General features: G+C 43.8%; 1 protein-coding gene across 1 annotated transcript in view; it reads left to right on the forward strand.

The window, feature by feature from the left end:
* Window positions 1–19,762, forward strand: part of VAT1L (vesicle amine transport 1 like) — a 189,099-nt gene that overhangs the window by 73,495 nt on the left and 95,842 nt on the right. The window contains exon 4 of the mRNA XM_007939109.2: window positions 13,533–13,675. Within this exon, the coding sequence (XP_007937300.1) occupies window positions 13,533–13,675 (143 nt within the window). The remainder of the gene's footprint in view (window positions 1–13,532; window positions 13,676–19,762) is intronic.

Genomic DNA, 19,762 nt, shown 5'->3' on the forward strand with positions numbered 1-19,762 from the left:
ATTGGAAATATCATGGCTTGTGTCAGGCGCACCTTAGTCCTCAAGGAGAAATCCTAGCTCCTCAGCACTTGAAACAGTTCCTTCGTGGTTGACCTTCCCAAAGCTACACGTCGTCTAATGTCCTGACTGCTGCTTCCGTTGGCATCGATTGTAGAACCAAGCAACGTGAAATATTTGACAATCTCAGTCTTCTCTCCATTTATTGTGATGCTGCTCATTGGTCCAGTTCTGAGGATTTGGACAAAGATAGGAGTACGGAAAATAAGCTTGTATCTCCTAAGGCCCCACTTGGTGTCCAGGCCTGTGTGAAGCTGTGCATGTTTCTGTTTAACACTCATGACGATCCTATGAGGTAAATAACATTATCCCAACTTGATAGATAAGAATGTTAGTTCAGAATAACAAGGCCCTCAAGCATAAGTGGTGTATCCAAGAATAAAAATCTAAGTCTCATTAATGCCTAAGCCTTTACTCTCTTATCCAGGCCACCACCTTATTGCTTCTTTTCTTTTCCTAAATATTAAAAAACAGAACAAAACAAAAAAAACCCACCAAATGTCATTGAGTTAATTCTGACTCATGGCAACCTCGTGTGTGTCAGAGTAGAACAGTGCTCCATGGGGGTTTAAAGGCCTGATTTTGCCATGTTTTTCTACTGAGGCGCCTCTGGCTGGACTCGAATCTCTAACCTTTCCGTTAGCAGCTGAGGATGTTATCTGTTTGTACCGCTGGGCTCAAAACCTGATATTAGGGTGGACCTATGACCCAGTTTTTCTACAGTCCAGTTTATGCCAGTTGAATGGGCAAAATGAACAACAACATGCCCCTTTAGTCTCAAAAAGGGTTCCAATCTGAGCAACAAATTATATGGCTATCCTACCTAACAAGTATTTAGATTTTTGTTTTCAGTTGAAATAGATGCATTTATCAAAACCACAGCTCCAAACTGGGTACAAATTGTAATGGGGCTGGAAATGTGAATGTAGCACCTCTCTATGCAAATGTAATCATTTGGGAAATTGATCCAGATGCACTCAGTGGTGGCAGCCAACCTGGAAGGGCCTCTGACCCACTGTGATTTAGAGCCTTGGGAAGGGGACTTGGCCATCTGGTGGCTTGGACTGGCTCTCAGGCCAGGATGCTAACCACACAGTTGCTGGAGTCCAACTATCAGGCATCAGGAGAGTCTGTGGGCCGTGGGGTTCCTGTGGCCACCCACAGTCTCCAGTGGTCAGACAGGGGTGCTGATTGAGGGATCAAGACTTGGCATGATCCCCATGCAGTCTGGTTAGTAAGTAGAGTTACTTTGCACGGTTGAGCAGGCTGTACACTGCACAAAAGCATCCAGCCCATGGGGCCAGTGAGGGTTGCTCCCACTCCACCTGCCCTGGCTCACAGCTGTGCCTGCCAGGAGGAGACAGAAGGAAGAGGAGGAGAAGGAGGAGGAAGAAGGAAGAGGAGCAGGACAAGAAGGATGAGGAGGGATCAAAGGGAAGGAAAGGAAGGGATCACAGCACAGAGTGATGAATGGATGGATAGTGGGAGCAAAGCATGAATTAACCTTGCTGGGGGTACACAGGAAGGCTTCCCAGAAAAGGTGGCTTTGGGGGGAGATGGGGAAGAAATCAACTACTCAGCATCAGCTTTGAGGCAGACGCTGGTGAAGTGTATCACATATGCTACCTTCTGGGACCCACATGGGGTGACATTATCGTCCCTGATTTAGAGCTGAGCAATACGAGGTTCAGTGAGGTTAAGTGGCTTGGCCAAAGGCAACCAGCTAGTAAGTGACAGCTCCTGGGCTAAATCAGGCCCAGCACCCAGGACCTCTGCCTTGCTCTGTGACCTCCTGTCTTGTTTTCCCTTTGTTCAGGAGGCCAGCAGCAAAGTTTAAAGAACTGGGTTTGGAGACAAGGAGGCTTGGGTTGCAATCCTAGCACTTCCAACTGCTAGCACTTTACCTTTCTGGCCTCAGTTTCCAATCCTAATAGAATTGCTTGATTACTTGGTCTTTCTAAGTCTCCGTTTCCATGTCTTCATGATGAGAATATGAAGTTGAGAGGGTAGAATGGATGTGTGGGAAGTGCCTGGGGTAGGAATTGACAAAATAGCAAGTAGTAGATGGTTTGCTTTCCTTCCTTCCCTCCTTGTGACCCCTAGATGCACTCCTGTCCCACAGCACAGAGCAGTGGTTAAGATTGTGCATTATAAAACCAGACTATGTGGGTTCAAACCTTGTCTCTGCTACTGACAATGACATGGGGTGGGACTGTGAGCCTTTACTTAACTGATCTGTATCTCAGCTCTGTCATCGGGACAATGAGCGAAAGGGCATTGATGAACTAGTACCTACTTCCTGAAGGTCATGGTGAAGATGAAATGAGCAGGTGTTTGTAGAGTTCCTAGAACCCTCCCTGGCACTCAGTCAGCTCTGCTTACATGAGGCTGAATAACTAAACTTACACTCTTCACCACTGTGCCCCACTAGGTTCTCAACCCAGTGCCTCTGCAATGAACAAGAATCAGTCTGGGCAGGAGAAAAGGATTAGATGCCACTTCTGTGGTCAGTTGATGGGGCAGTGCTGTGACTAGCTGGGAAAGCTGAGTACACACGGTAGCTGTAGTTGAGACCGGAAGAAGGAGGCTGAGCCTTCCCAGGTGTCAAGAGCTTCAGACCCTGCTAATGGGGACGGGGGCTTATTTTCTCTTCTTGTGTCTCTGACTCACAGAGGACCGTGTTAGTCATGTTCTGAACTATAGGATCCCACATCCTAAACCCACGGGTATGATGTCAACCTCAACTAGGAAAAGAGGAAGTTGGTTGTTACAATACCATAAATGACCAAATTAGAAGAAAGCTTTGTACAGTGGAAGATCTTAACACTGGCTGCATGTGAGCGTTATCCTGGGAACTTTAAAAACATATGCTGAAAATTAGGCCCCACCCTGACTTTAAATAAACACTTGATAGAAATATATTCTGAGCATCATGTGGGTCGTATAATTGAAATCACTTGGGATGGTGACATTAAGGTTGTTCTACAATTTGAGTTCTCCAACTTGAGCTGGATCTGAATCCCGTAGAGAGCTTGTTAAAATGCACATTGCTGGGCCCCATCCCCAGAGTGTCTGATTCTGTAGATCTTGGTGAGGACTGAGACTCTGCATTTCAAACAAGCACTGTGGTGATGCTGATAGACATCAAGAACCCTGGATCTATACCATAAAAGAGAATAAATGAAAAGCAAAGAATGTGTCTATTGCTTTTTTGGATTAAAATATACATAGTTGTCCATGCTTATATCTTTTTTTTCCCCTCACATTTTATTAAAATAGAATTGATATACAGTGAAATACACAAAACTAAAGTGACATGGGTCAATGCAATTTTTTTTTGCAGTGTTCCCTCCCCTCCGCTCCTACCCCTGGCAACCAACAAAGAAAGTTTCCTTCCATACATAAACCTTCCCTGACTCTGTCTTTGTCCTTCTGTGATTGACCCATCTCACTCAGCATAATGTCCTCCAAGTTCATCCATGCCATGCAGTGCCCTGCAGGTTCCACATTACTCTTTAGCATTGCATAATATTCCATTGTGTGTATGTACCAGAGTTTGGTTATCCATTCTTCTGTTGATGGGCATCTAGGTTGTTTCCACCTTTTTGCTACTGGAAACAGTGTTGTGGTGGACATGGGTGTGCACATATCTCCTCTTGTCCTGGCCCTCACCTCTCTAGGACATGTACCCCGTAATGGGACTGCTGGGTCAAATGGTATTTCCAATTCCAGCTTTTTAAGGAATCGCTACACTATTTTCCACAGTGGTTGTGTTATCCCACAGTCCCAATCTGTGCACGAGAGTCCCAATCTCCCCACATCCTTGCCAGCACCTGCCATCCTCTGTCCACTTGAACCTTGCCATCAGTGCTGGGGTGAGATGGTATCTCACTGTTGTTCTGACTTGCATCTCTCCGATGGCCAGTGATCATGAGCATCCCTTCATGTATTTGCTGGCCGCCTGAACATCCTCTCCAGCAAAGTGCCCATTCATGTCCTCTGCCCATTCTTCAATTGAATTGCCTTTCTCCCTGTTGTTGAGGCTGGAGCTGTCCACAAACCCTAGAGATAAGTCTTTTGTCAGATATGCAGTTATCAGCAAGTATGAATTTGTCACTGACATTTTGTTATGTGTTTTTTTCTGGCATTCTTAATTTCTTTGTTCCATATAATTTTCTGTGCTGAGCTCGTTTTGTTTATGAATCGTGTTATCACTTCCTTCATTGCTATTGTTTTAGTATTTGCTAAATACTTGTTCTGGTCCTCTTTTTTATTTTGATAAGAAGATTTATCGTTTTTCTTTGAGGTTACCCTGTGATTTATAGTTTTCTTCCCAAGTTTAGAACAGTACATTCTATCTTGCAGTTGTCTTGACTTCCCTACCATTTAGAAGTTCTGTAACTACACAATTTTTTCCTCTTCCTGGTTTGTAGTTATCAACATTTGTCAAGCGATGTCTCTGGTTCCCTGTTGACAATCTTGTAGGCTTATTTACTTTGGATACTTCCATAACTGGGTTGGTTTCTGAGTTATGTCATCATGTGTGTTAATGGTAGGTTGTTGATTGCTATTGTTGGTTTTCTGTCTAAAGGACTCCCTTTAGCATCTCTTGTAAGGCTGGTCTGGTTTTAACAAACTCCCTTAATTTCTGCTTGTCTAGAAATGTCCTAATTTCATCATCATATATGAGGGACAATTTTGCTGCGTATATAATTCTTGGTTGGAAGATTTTCTCTTTCAGGGTTTTGTATATACCATCCCATTGCCTTCTTGCCTGCATGGTTTCTGCCAAGAAATCTGAATTTAGTCTTATTGGTTGCCCCTTGTAGGTAACTTTTCATTTTTCCTGTGCTGCTTTCAGGATTCTTTCTTTGTCTTTGGTTTTAGTGAGTTTGATGATGATATGTTTTGATGATTTTCTTTTGAGGTCTCTCCTGTTTGGGTTTCATTGGACTTCCTGAATGGATATATTCTCATCTTTCATCATACCAGGGAAATTCTCTTCCAACAAATCTTGGACAGTTTTCTCTGTAGTTTTATTTGTCTCTTCCTGTTCTGGAATTCTGATGACACGTAGGTTATTCCTTTTGATGGTATCCCACACAAACCTTAGGCTTTCTTCATTTTGTTTTGATCTATTTTCTGATTGATGTCTTTCCAGAGAAGTATCAAGGTATTTGTCTTCAGTCTCACTAAATCTGTCTTTCATTGATTCAGTTCTACTTCTTTGCCTGTTTAATGTGTTATCTATTTCTGAAAATTTAGTATTAATCTTCTGGACTTCCATCTGTAGATTTTGTATCATTTCTAATTTTTCATTTATTTTGTCATTTTGTTCATGTATTGTCTTTTGAAATCATTCTAGGGTTTTGTCTGTGTTTTCCTCAAATTTGCCAATATTTTTCTTGATCTGTCTCTCAATCCATTGAAGGTACCTAAATATAATTCTTTTGAATTCCTTATCAGGGAGTTCCAGTGCTGCTTCTTCCTCAGGGATGTGTTCTGGGTCTGTATCCTGGTCCCTTGTTTCTCCTGCTTTATCTTGCTTCTTTGTGTGAAGTGTGATGTTCTGTTGTCTCTGAGGCATTGTGATATTTTTGTGTTTATATTTAATCGGTGATTGTATGTTGCAGTGACTTGCCCACGATTTTCATTTTCTTTGTTTTATTTGGATGTTATCTACATAAGCATGGCACTGTGCTCCTCTAATCTTTCATTGGCAGCACATACACACTCACCATCTGTCTCCTTTCCCACTGTCAGCCTCCAGTATGTCCCTTCCATCCTTAGCAAATGGAGCCTATTCTTAGGTCCAGTTTTCATTCAGGTTTTTCCACTAGTTGGTGCCTAACCACTTCTGTATATTTCCTTTCAAAGCTCAGGGCTCCAGGATTATCTTTGGTATCTCTGTCAATTGGTTTCTCATTTGTTTGTTGAAGAGGGTCTGTATAGCTCATCTGCCTATTCCTCCATCTTACTGGAAGTCCCTCCCATTATATCTTGAGCAATTAAACAATGCCTTTCTTACTCTTTCTACTTTTTCTTCTTCTTCCCTCCTCTCACCCCTCAGCCATGTGCCCCTGAGCTTCTTGCTTTTGAAATTCCCAGCATATGTGTGTTACAAGGAGTGCCATGTGCAAGTCAACATCTTTGCAGAAACAAGCAAGGTAAAGCAAAAGGAAAGCTGACTGATTCTTAGTATGTGGTACTTGAGAACACAGAATATCCTTTGCTGCCAGCCCTAGGTGGAGGGGTCACAAGGATCAGCCCACATGGGAATTTGAATTTCCTATTCTTGTACATATTGGATTGACATGTTGGCTGCAACAATGGGCTCATGAGGATGGTCATAGGATCGGGCAACATTTCATACTATTATATACATAAGGTTGTCATGAGTCAGAGCTGACTCACTGGTACCTAACAACAATAACACCACCACTCATTGAGTCAACTGAGTTGTTGAGCAGGCAAGTGACAGATCTGAAAAACATGTTTCTGACCTTGTGTCTAAATCTCAGCATGAGAATTCATATTGTCATGATAAAAGCATAAGGACAGTTCATGTATCCTATGAACTAGATTTTGTGATAATCTTCAGTTATGTTTTCTCATCTAAGCACCTCTCTTCATTGCTGAAAGTCAACAACTAAATTGGCAATTCTTTGGAAGAAAAAACTCTTACCTCACCATTTCCTCCTGGCATCCTCTTGATACATTCATGAACACGTTCTGCTAATTCTTTCCTGTTCTTTGACCACATTCATGGTCTGTGGTTTCCATGAGCTGTTTAAAAGTAAAAACAACTTTTGGTAAGAGGATAAAGATGAAGCTTAAAAGTAATCTCAGAAATAGTCGAAGTAGTAGTAGAAAGTTCCATTTTTTTCCCCAAACTTAGTTAACATGGTAAGTAAACTTTTGGGAGGTTCCTCCAACTAGATTTTCTTTGTGGTTATTAGTTGCCGTTGAGTTGGCCCCAAAGTCGTAGATACAAAAGGAACAAGGAAAAAAGGTTGCCTGCACCATCCCCATGATTGGTCATTTTAAGTCTCTGATGCTCAATCCTGAATTTCAGCCCACTAACAGGATCATCTAATCTAAATTCACATTTTAGTGGGTGTATTTGTTTCCTAGGCTGCCACAACAAATCAACACAAACACATACAAACAAATTAACACATACTAACCCAGTTTAAGGAGCTCTGGTGGGGTAGTGCCTAAGGCATTTGACTGCTAACCAGAAGGTTAGTGGTTCAAACCCACCAGCCACTCCTTGGAAGGAAGACTGGACAAGCTATTTCCATAAAGATTTACCACCTTGGAAACCCAATGGGGATTGCTATGAGACTAAATTGACCTGTTAGCAGTGAGTTTGGTTTGGGTTTGGTAACTCAGTTTGTGTAAGGATACCTATTCCTCACTTATCAACTGTCTCGTTGTCCAACATTTTGCATTTATGGCAATAGTTTAAAAAAATCTGACTATTTTGGGCATTAATGATGTATGTCTGGCAGTAACAAATGTTGGGTAATGCTGGGTGTGATGGTTATGTGCTAAGTTAGCTGGGCCATGAGTCTAGTGGTTTGACAGTTATGTAATGATGTAATTTGGTAGTTCAGTAATATTGTAGTCACCTTCCATTTTGTGATCTGATGTAGTCATCCACCATTTTCACATAATACTAATTTTTTGTATAATTACCTAGTCTTTGGAACTTAACCATGTTGAAAAGTGAGGCATAAATGTATAAAAAACCCATGGAGCCCTTTAGCACAGTGCCTGGCACATGATGAGACAAAAGGAACCCCAGATGCTATGATTGTTATCATTAACAATCTACAAGAGAAAGTAGACTTGGTGCAGAATTCCAGGAGCTCTAGTGGTGTACTGACTCAGGCATGTGACTGTTAACCAGAAGGCTGGTGGTTCACACCCACCAGCCTCTCCTCAGAAGGAAGGTTGGGCAATCTACTTCCGTAATGATACTGGTTCGGAAACCCAAGGAGGGGTTGCTATGAGTCAGATCTGACTTGACGGCAGTGAATTTGGTTTTTTGTTTTAAAGAGGGAAATTAAAAAATCGATTAAAAACAAGTCCACACAAATCTCTATTTACTGCTGTTGCTGGAAGAATGGATTGTCTTGTTCATTTTATTTTCTGCGTCTGAAGGTAAATTGCAAAATCCTTTTTATTGAGAATTCATTCAGTCTTCCACAAATGTTTATTGAGTCCATGCTATTTGCTAGGCACATGGGAGAAAGCAGAATAAATTAGATGCTGACCCTGCACTCACCTTGGGAGCTGCCAGAGGGAGAGGACAGACTTTCTATAATTGTGAGTGAAAGCACTATTCTGATTAAATACAGAACGCTGAGCATTATTCACTTTAAAAAAATAACTGAGGCTCTTGGAAAGGCCTCTCATTGCCTAAGTGAGTTGATGGAGAGTTAGAAGGCAAAGTGATGTTATCCGGGTGATGGAAAAGGCCCATATCCTGTTTTGGGCGGTAGTTTACACACAGCATATACAATTTTTAAAGGTCATCAAACTGAACCTGTAATCTCTGTGCACATTATTATATATAAATCACACCTCAGTAAAAATAATCACATTAAACAAAAGAACACAAAAGGCAGGGGGACTGCAAATGGGTGAGCATGAGATGTATCTTAGGATTTATGCTGTCCATCCATAAGCCATTACTTGAACCATCTCATTTTACTATCACATGTGTCCTCTTTAAAATGAAAATAATGAAATGTGCTTGGTTCAGAAACAGTATGTTGTGGTTGTTACGTATCCTTGAGTCAGTTCTGACTCATGGGACCCCATGTACAAAACGAGAAACAGCCTGCGCCGTCCTCAGAGTCGTTGCCATGCTCAAGTCCATTATTGCGACGACTGTGTCAATCCATGGCATGGAGAGCCTTCCTCTTTTTAGCTGACCCTCCACATTATAAACCATGATGTCTTTCTCCAGGGACTGGTCCCTCCTGATAACATGACCAAAGTATGAGAGACGAAGTCTTGCCATCCTTGCTTCTAATGAGAAACTGTGTATGTTAATTAAATCTAATTTTTAATTTAACCCAGCAACACTGAAGGACACAAAAAGTTGAAAAATGATGGGGGGCTGCTCCAGTACACCACACTCCTCCAGTTTCTCCTTTATCCATTCAACAATTTTTGTCAGACACTTATGTCTTAGATATCTACCGAAAACAAACAAACAAACAAAAAAACCTCACTGCCATCAAGTCAGATCTGATTCATAGCAACCACTCCTTGGGTTTCTGAGGTGGTATCACTATGGAAGTAGGTTGCCCAGTCTTCCTTCCAAGGAGTGGCTCGTGGGTTTGAACCACCAGCCTTCTGGTTAGCAGTCAAATGCCTTAGGCACTATGCTACCAGAGCTCCCCTTAGTTATCTAGTGCTGCTAAAACAGAAATATCACAAGTGGATGGCTTTAATAAGCAGGCATTTCTCCTCTTACCATTTAAAAACGAAAAAACCAAACTCACTGCCATCAAGTTGAATCCGACTCATAGCGACCCCTCCTTGGGTTTCTGAGATCGTTTCTCTACAGAAGTAGATTGCCCAGTCTTCCTTCCAAGGAGTGCTGGTGGGTGTGAACTGCCAGCCTTCTGGTTAGCAGTCAAATGCCTTAGGCACTATGCCACCAGAGTTTAGGAAGCTAGAAATCCAAATTCAAAGTGCTGGCTTTCGGGGCTCCTCTACCTTGGGCTTCAGCTCTGCCTCTAGTTCTAAGCCCACTGGAGCTGGAGGTGTCTCCTAACTCAGGCAGTTGCAGGCATGCTGAGGCCGATGAACCCAGAGTCGGCAGGTAAAATGGCACACTCCCAAGATCAACAAGCAATACAGCAGGCCACCGGTTCAAGTCCAGGAACTGGAGATGAAGACTCAGCCTAATGCAGGATCCAGAATTTGTCAAAAAGCTAGAGACCTTCCTCAAAGCTTCTCCATACATACTGGAAGCAAGCCACATCCTAAAGGCAACTACTTAGCTGCTCATAGTAGATTCTAACATGGAGATGATTCCAGTCTCATCATGAGGAATAACTATATCCAGTTGCCAGCTACTCAAAGCCACAGCCTGGCCAGGTGAAATACAACCTTAACTGCCACAACTTGTATGAGTCAAGCTCTGTTATGTTACATTTTGGATCAGTTGAGTTTGAGTTCTTAGGATAGTCAGGTGGAGACATATGACAAAATGATACACACCCAAGTCGGGGAGATGTGAGTCCGTCATTTCTGTCACATCAGCATCTATTAGGATGGTGTGATGGGTACATAATGGGCATCTGAAAAATAGTTGAGTGGATAAAAGTTAGTTTTCCTACGGACAGAGGGAAGGAGGGACCACAAGGAGGATGGAATGAGTTCTGGTTTTCCATCCCAGCACTACCAAGGCTAGCTCAAGCCCTGTCAGTATGGAGCTGTACGGTGGCATACTTGAGCCCTTAGTTGTTTGCTTTTTTTTTTTTTTTTTTTTTATTGTGATTTGAGTGAAAGTTTATAGAGCAAATTCACTTTCTATACAGCAGTTCACATCCATTTTGTCTCAAGACTTGACTGCAATTTCCCACAATGCAACAGCTCTCTTCCCACTTCCTCCCCATAGTTACCTCTTCCCTGTGTCCTTCCCTCCCATGCACTCCTGCCCCCCAAGCTGTCTCCCTGTGCATACACAGTTCTTCTATTCTCCCATGATTGATTTCTCCAAGGAGTGTATCTAACCTAACGTAAATGTTCAGCCCATATGCCTGTCTTTTGTTTGGCTGGAAGCCACAGGAGTGGGTTCAGTTCCAGAACTGAAAGGCAGCTAGGGGCCATAGTCTCAGTGGTTCCATCAGGCAAAACCTGTTCCCTTTTTTTTTTTCTTTAATGATTGTGAGTTTTGTTCCACATTGTTCTCCCACTCTATCTAGGATCTCCTACATAGATCCCCCTCCAAGTAGTTGACATTGGTAGCCGGACACCATCTACTTCTTCTGGTCTCATAGTCATATAGGCTGAGGATCGCATGGTGTACCAGTCCCTTGGACTAATTATTTTCATGCTTCTTTGGTTTTCTACATTCTTCTTTGTTCTGGATGAGGAGAGCTCCATCACTGCATCTTAGATGGCCACTTGGAAGCTTTTAAGATCCCAGTTGCTACTTGCCAAAGTAGAATGTGGAACAATGTTTTGTGTAGTATGTTATGCCAAATGAGCTTGATGTCCCCTGCAACCATGGTCCTGAGCCCACAGGTCCAACTACTCGCTCCCTCTAGGTAGCTGGCTGTGGCCAAGAAGTGACTATAGCCCTGTCCCTTGTCACCTCTACTATATACCTGGAAATTCTTACAGAACACACAAACACTTGTAGGAACATTGTCTGCCAAACCTATACATGGTTATGGGCACACTGCCCCCTGCATAGACATACCTAATCGTTCAGCCTGCCCACCCACCTATCCACTGTATATCAATGTTTGCCTTCACTGACAACACAGTACTGTATGTGCAAAAGGGTTCGTCTTTGTTGTCTATACCTCCCATGCACCTCTCTATGTCTTTCTCTTCCTCAATGCCACCGTGTTGATTATTCACATTTGGTACATTGCCCTTCCCTTTACTTGTCTCTACCTATCCAGTAGTGTTCCCTCAGCCCTGGGAATTTTAGAGAAATGCTGCACTGGTCGCTGATATTTACACTTGTAGGAAGGCAAGTCCCCTCTTTGCTCCCTAATGTCTGTGGATCAAAAACTTAAGACAAATATCAAAGCTATTCTTAGAATGGAAAACTGTAGCCTCTCTGGCGTCTTAGGTTCATGCCCAAATTTTGAAACGTTGACCTCCAGGCAAGTGTGGCAGTAACATGTCTATTTTAGGTAGCAACTTAAAGTCTGCTTAGCTTAAAATACCAAAATAAGTAGACAACTTGGCATTACAGAAAAAGGCAATACTGGAAGTCAGGAGACCTTACTTTGAGTCCCAGATCTGTCTCTGAAAAACTGGGTGACCTTAACCTTTCTGTCTCCTTCCCCTCATCTGTAAAACAGTGATGGGAGGGGGTAATTGGATGATCTTCCCACTGTGACATTTCATGATTGTCTCAGAGAGGCCTTTAATTGGGGCTGGTGGGAAGATAATATTTCCATAAATTGACCTGCCAACCTGATTTAGTCCACCAACATGAAGACATGTAAATAAGGCAATAGGCAGAAATTAATACCACAGATGACTTTGGTAGAATAATTTTCTTCCTAGAAATGGCAGATGGGAACAGTAGAAAGAGACAGTGATTGGTTTTAGAAGGCATCTTAATTACCAGCAAATTGGGTTTTACTGGAAGGTTTCTAAACACCTATGATCACATTATTTTGTCCAGTGACTCAAATTTTGATCAATAGAAAATCCTAACAGCATTTGTGATTTCTCCTGGACCTTTAAATATTTCAAGTTCATGTACTGACCTTTTCTTTATGTGCCTAGACATCTCAGCCCTGGATATAATAAGCCACTAGGGGGAAAGGTGATTAAGATTTATTGAGTACCTATTAAGTATTGTGGTTGTGCAAGGTGTTTGACCTGTGGCACATGTGACTCATTTAACAACCCCCCCCACACACACACACACATACTAGCAGATGCTGTCTTCTTGGCACTCAGGTCACCTCACAGAAGGCCTTCTGTCTGGCCATGAAAAAACATGCTTGGTTCATAAGGATAAGCCAGAAGTACACAAGAGTTACTTTTGTAGAAGCAATTCTCAACCAACATCAGATGGACATTAGGTAGATAAATGCCCCCAGCTTTCTTGCCTTTTGAATGGGATAATTCTGAGGTGTGTTCTACACTCACTCACAGTTCCCCAAAGGGGCTGAGCTCTAGTTGTCCATGGCAGAAACGGGCTTGATAACACACCCTTTATTGGCTGCTTTCCTTTTCTGTCTTACTTCCCTACGCTGGTCCCTGAGATCACCTTCCAAATAAAGTATGTACGCTCAAATCAGCATTTGCTGTTGGGGGATCCAAACTAAGATATTCCCCAAGATCCCTTTAGAATTGGTACCATTGTTGCCAGTTAATAGAAGAGAAGCCTGGGGCTTAGTGTATAGCAGTTAAGTCTTGGTGCCTGAGATCTATCTGACTCTAACATTCATAGACTTTCCTCTTCATCAGTGGTTCTCAACCACGGGTGATTTTGTTCCCCAAGGGACAGTTGGCAATGTCCAGAGACACCTTTGGTTGTCACAGCTGGAGGATGCTAGCAGAATGTGATGAACAGATGCTAGGGGTGCTGCTAAAAATTCTGCGATGTACAGGACACCCCTCCACCATGAGGACTTACCCAGCCGCAACCATGACAGTAGTGCTGAGGTTCAGAAACTTGGCTCTAAACCCCGCAGCCAGGTGGTTGGATGGTGGCTCTCATGTGTGACTTGTCTATTGTGTTTTGCTTCCAGGGCCAAGCTGTGGCTCAGCTGTGTTCCACCATCCCCAACGTGACTGTCTTTGGAACAGCTTCTACTTTCAAGCACGAAGCAATCAAAGACTCCGTGACCCACCTATTTGACAGAAATGCAGACTATGTGCAAGAAGTAAAAAGGTAAGGTGTTTGCTCTCAAGAACACCACATAGGCCCTGGCTCTTCTCTGTCTAAAGAACAGTGGTGTTCATTTAGAGGAGGGCTGTTATAGTAATAATAACAAGCATACGTTTGGGGCTTAGTATTATGTGGCCCTGTGCTGAGTTGTTGTTGTTGTTAGCTGTTGTAGAGTTGCCTCTGACTCATGGTGACACCGTGGACAATGGGATGAACTGTTACCAGTCCTGTGCCATCCTCATGATGGTTGGCATACCTGAGTCTGTTGTTGTGGCCTCTGTATTTGGAATGCCTTCCAACCAAGAGCGCTCATCTTCCAGCACTATGTTGGATAACACAGTGACGAGTACTTTACATGATTAGCTTATTTAACCCTCTATCAGCCCTATTACTGTCAGCATTTTACACAGGATAAAACTGAGGCACAGAGGAGTGAAGTAACTTTCACAGTTAATGTACTAGTTAAGGTTATACTAGCTGCTATAACACTGTTTAGAACACAGAAGTTTACTTGTCATTCATTCACATAACAGCCCACGTGGATGCTTGGTGGGTGACCCTCCGTAAGGAGATTCAGGGACTCGAGCTCCTGTCATCTTATGGTTCCACCATTCTCTTGGGTCTTATGGTCCTTTGCTTCTGGCTGCCAGATGGAGAAAGAGCACGGAGGTTCATGCACAGGAGATTTTAATGGACCAGTCTCAGGAAAAACACATAAGTTTTGGTCATCTAGCACTGCTGTAACACAAATACCACAAGTGGATAGATTTAACAAATAGGGATTTATTCTCTTATAGTTTAGGAGGCTAGAAGTTTCAGTTCAAAGTGCCAGCTCTAGGGGCCGGGTGAAGGCACCTGGACCTTGAGCTTCAGCTCTGCCCCTTGCTCCTGGGCCACTGAAGCTGGAGGCTTCTCTTAACTCAAGCAGCTGCTGGCAGCTGAGGCTGACAAACCCAAGGTCTGCAAGTAAAATGGCACAGTTCCAAGATTATCCAGCAACACAGCAGGCCACTAGTTCAAGTCCAGAAATAGTCCCAAGATCAGCAGGCAACATGGCAGGCTACTAAATGAAGACTCGGCTACATGCAGGGTCCCAGTGTGCCAAAAATCTCAGACACCTTTCAAAGCATCTTCTTATATACTGCAAGCAAATCACATCCCTAAGGCAGCTACTCAGCTGGTCACAGCAGCTTCCATCATGGAGTTGATTACCAATCACATCATGAGGAATCACTACATTGAGCTGCCCCACCACTCAAAACCAGGCGCCCAGCCAGGGCGACACAGAGCCTTGACTACCACACCATATAATGCCTGCTCATGTTTTACTGGCGAGCGTTCCAGTCCTTGCCCATCTAACTGAAATGCAGGTTAGCCATGTGCCCAGATGGGCATGGCACAGGTAGTAAGAATGGAGACTGAATGCAGACCAGGCATTCTAACTTGAGAATCCCTGCTTTCACTATGGGATAGTGCCCTTATGAAGCATGAATAGAGGTTACCTATGAAGAAGGGGCATGACAGGCAGCTCTCTAAGAAGAGGGAGGATCATGTGCACGCACATGGGAGAATGAAGTGCCTCAGAGCTGAAGACCTGCAAGAAAGTGTCATGGGGCCCAAGACCAGGGATAGCTGGTTATCTGATCCAATTATGGATACTGGCAAAGGGACAGCCAGGGACATGAGGTGAGGCTGAGCAAGAGACGGGTGTCAAATGCACATCAAGGGCTTGTCCAGGAAGCGAGACAAGATGGATGCCAACCCAAGCATGATCAAGAACCACTGCAGGACTAAAGAGGAGATGCAGTGAGATTTGGGATGTGAGCCATCACCCACAGGGTGTAGAGGATGGACAGGAGGGAGGGCTGGAGGCAGAGAGATCAGTCCACTTGGCTGCTGCCTTTTGCTGGGGGGAACATTGCTTCCTAACCTGACCCATGTTCCACCTGTGTTCCTGAAGCTACTGATTGTGGCCATGATCATGGTGCATGTCACCATAGAGAATCTGACAGAAAACTCAGCTGTCACTTCAGCTGGCGGTACTTTGTGTGTCGCACCCCTGCTGCTGCTCAGGGCTCCAGGTGATTCTCGGGGCCTGTCTCCCGCCCAGCTCCAGAGGGAATTCAGGGATACCCCAGAGCTGTGCTTGCAGTATTTTCCTTTTCCAGCACTCTCTTGTAAAGTACAAACATGTGCAGTGGTCCAGCTGGCAACTTGTGATAAAGAAATAGCAATTTTCTCCAATGCACAGAATTAAGCCAGAAAATCGAAGGACTTGGGGACGGGGGCAGGTTTGGTTGTTTGAGTGATGGCTTTAGACCAGGTTTGGTGAAATGGGGAATATTTCTTAGAAAGGACAGTCTACTAATGTCTGAAATTTCAGATTTGTTTTTAAATGTTAAATTCAGAGATTTGAATATAATTGAAGATTGTCCCAGTATTTCCAGTTGAACCCCAAAGAGACCTTTAAAGCCAGAGATTTGAAATCCATTCCTGTTTCTCAGATCTCAAGACTTCCAGGGTATGTTTTTTGCCAGGCTCCTCCATGCTACCTATGTCAGGTAGTTCTTTATACTTTTGAGTATCTCAGGCTGTGGTCTAGGAAACTGAATATTGCCTGGCACTACCATTGTCCACTCAGTAGTCTTTTCTTTCACTATTTTAAGTGATATTTTTGCAAGCGCTCTTTTATTTATACATGCATCCAAACCAAAAACACCAAACCTGTCACGTGGAGCCCCACTCATAGCAAACCTATAGGACAGTGTAGAACTGTCCCCATAGGGTTTCTATGGCTGTTAATCTTTACAGAAGCAGACTCCCCCATCTTTCTCCTGTGGAGTGGCTGCTGAGTACGGTCACTGATCTTTTGTTTAGCAGCCAAATGCTTACCCACTGAGCCACCGAGGCTCTTTATACATGCATCCGCCCACCCAATAAATAGGTACTGCGTGTCTGTGATGGACCACATACGGTACTTGAGCGGGGGATCCAACAACCTTGAGAGTCACTGTCCTTATGGAGCTGGGAGTCTGTTGGTAAGGTGGGGGTTTGAAGTCAAAAACAAAAACAGCTGTAAAAAGAACTAATTGGTTTACACCTTAGAAACATGCTCTGGCAGAGAAATGGAAGGTTCCTGAGCACATATGCAGGCAGAGTAATCAGGCAAGTCTTCCATGAAAGAGCAAGACTGTGGCTGAGAATTGAAAGACGTGAAGATGACCAAGGGAAGAGCATTCCCAACTATGAGGAATGGTGTGTGCTAAGACCTGCCCCTCAAAAAACTAACAAACACGGTTGCCATTGAGTCAATTCCAATTCATGGCAACCCCTTGTGTGTGAGAGTAAAACTGTGCTTCCTAAGGTTTCTGAGAGCTGATCTTTCAGAAGTAGATCACCAGGCCTTTCTGGCGACTCATCTCTGCATGGATCTGAATGTCCTCCCTTTCTGTAGGAGCCAAGCATGTCAACTGTTGGACTGTGCTCCACAGTGCTCCATAGTGTTTTCAGCAGCTGATTTTTTGGGAAGTAGACCGCCAGGCCTTTCTTCTGAGGTGGGTGGACTGTCACCCCTTTTTCTTGAGTGTGTTAACCATTTGTGTCACCCAGAAATGGCCAGGGTCAGGAAAAGCTTGGTAAATTCAGGAATCTGAAAAGAAACTAGTGTAGCTGAAGGAAATAGGGTGTGGTGAGTGGTGGCAGAAGGGTCAGGAGGTGGCAGGTCTTCTGAAAATGTGACAGCCCAACCATAACCAGGAGGCTCCTGCCTTCCCCACTTCCCTTGTCACTGCTCCATCCGCTCCTCCCCTCCATGTCCTTGACATCCTGCCTTGACCCCTGCATCAGTGGTTCCTACTCACGCCAGGAAAGCAGAAGGCAGTGGCATCTGAGACTCACCTCCCACCATCTTCGTTCAAATGTAACTTCCCACAGTTCACTGTGTTTTAGTAGAGACCCTGGGATTAGACCTCAAATGACCAGGAAACCACAAATATGCTGATGCCCTCTATCCTACTAATCCTGTCCTAGGAAAGAATCCAAAAGAAGCTAAAGGCAACAGGTCCAGAGTGGCCGCCTGCAGAGCCAACACTGTTTCTGCTTCATTGCGGTGCTTGGCAGTTGGCGACAGGTGAATTATAGCATCGTCTGCGGTAGTGAAAAGTCGGAGCCTGCCTCCGCTATCAACACAAGCAAAACGTTCAGTAGATTATGCTACACCCACACGCTTGGGAATCATGCAGTCCCTAAAAAAATGATAATTATAAATACTGTATTGCAAAAAGAAAAAAAATAGAAATGCCCTTGGTAACCTATTGATGGAGAAAAGCAGAGTGCCATATTCCATCTGCACTGTGATCACAGCTTTGCACACATTATCAGTGCGTGCAGATGTGAAAAGAAGGGAGAGAGAAAGAGAGAAAAACCCAGCTCCCACTGTGCAGCAGAGTGGAGTTCAGAGTGGTCTTCCTTTGTTTTAGGTCATGGATATCGTTAGGTTGCTGTGTGTGCAGGAAACTAGAAAAAAAAAGTGAGAGGGTAAGATGTCTTGAGATGAAAACTCGTTTGATAAACTAGTCATTGGTGAGCCTCTTTTGAACATTTCAGCCTTGATTAGAACTGTAAGGGGAACAGAGAACAGAGGGAACAGAGAAAAAATATTTACGACACCCCTTACCCTGTTTCTTTGTGGCAGAAGAGGGATGACTACGGATGAAACCCAGCCAAAGACTTAGCAGTCTTGAAGGGTATGCGTCTGTCCACAAGGGCTTTTAAGAAAAGAGGAGAGGAAGATCAGAGAGGGCCAAGGTGACAGCACCTGAGGATGGGAATAATTTCAGTAGGTAGAGGGAAGTGGGGAGGCAGGGACACAGCAGGGCAAATAGCAGCAGCGCACTTTGTTGAAGGAGCCCTGGTGGTGTAACAGTTAAGTGCTTAGCTGCTAACCTAAAGGTTGGCAGTTTGAATCCATCCATTGCCTCCAGGGAGAAAGACATGGCCATCTGCTCCTGTAAAGATTACAGCCTAGAAATTAGAAATACCATCTGATCCAGCAATCGCTTTACTAGTTATATATCCTAAAGAAGTGAGAGGCAGGACACGAACAGATATATGCACACCAATGTTCCTCACAGCACTATTTACAATAGCAAAGAGATGGAAACAACCTACGTGCCCATCAGCAAAAGAATAGATAACCAAACTATGGTACATACACATAATGGAATACTATGCAGCACTAGGAGCTCTGGTAGCATAGTGCCTAAGGCACTTGACTGCTAACCAGAAGGCTGGTGGTTCAAACCCACCAGCCACTCCTCAGAAGGAAGGTTGGGCAATCCTACTTCCGTAGTGATACTGCCTCGGAAACCCAAGGAGGGGTCGCTATGAGTCAGGGCCGACTCGATGGCAAACAACAACAACAACAACAATGCAGCATTAAAGAATACTGTAGAATCTGTGAAACACCACATAACATGGATGAACTTGGAGGACGTTATGCTGAGTGAAATACCTCAATCACAGAAGGGCAAATATTGTATTAGTTCATTATTGTAAAAAGTCAAGGAAAGGTGTATATATGGAAGGAAACTTCCTTTGTTGGTTACCAGGGGTGGGAGGGGAGGGGAGAGCAGGGGAGGGAACCCTGCCAGATAGGTAGAGACAAGTATTGATTTGGGTGAAGGAAAGGGCAGTGTACCAAATGTGAGTGGTCAATATAGTGGCACTGAGGAAGAAGGCATAGAGAGGTACATGGGAGGTACAGACAACAAAGATGTACCCTTTTACACATACAGGACTGCATTGTCAGTGATGATAAGCATTGATCTACATGGGTAGATAGATGGGTGGACAGAGTGAATGATCACGTATGTCTAGGCAGGGGGGAATGTGCCCATGACCATGTATAGGGTTGGCAGACAATGTTTCTAAGACCATGTATAGGTTGGCCGACAATGTTTCCACAAGTGTATGTGCTATAAGAATGTCTGTGTGTAACCATCCGATCTGCAACCTATACAACTATGAGACCAGAAGAACTAGATGGTGCCCAGCTACCACTGCCATCCACTTGGAAGGGATGTAGGAGAT

The sequence above is a fragment of the Orycteropus afer genome, unplaced genomic scaffold, assembly GCF_000298275.1.
Source record: "Orycteropus afer afer isolate SDZICR_OR568_19922 unplaced genomic scaffold, OryAfe1.0 scaffold00057, whole genome shotgun sequence".
Classification (NCBI taxonomy): Eukaryota; Metazoa; Chordata; class Mammalia; order Tubulidentata; family Orycteropodidae; genus Orycteropus; species Orycteropus afer.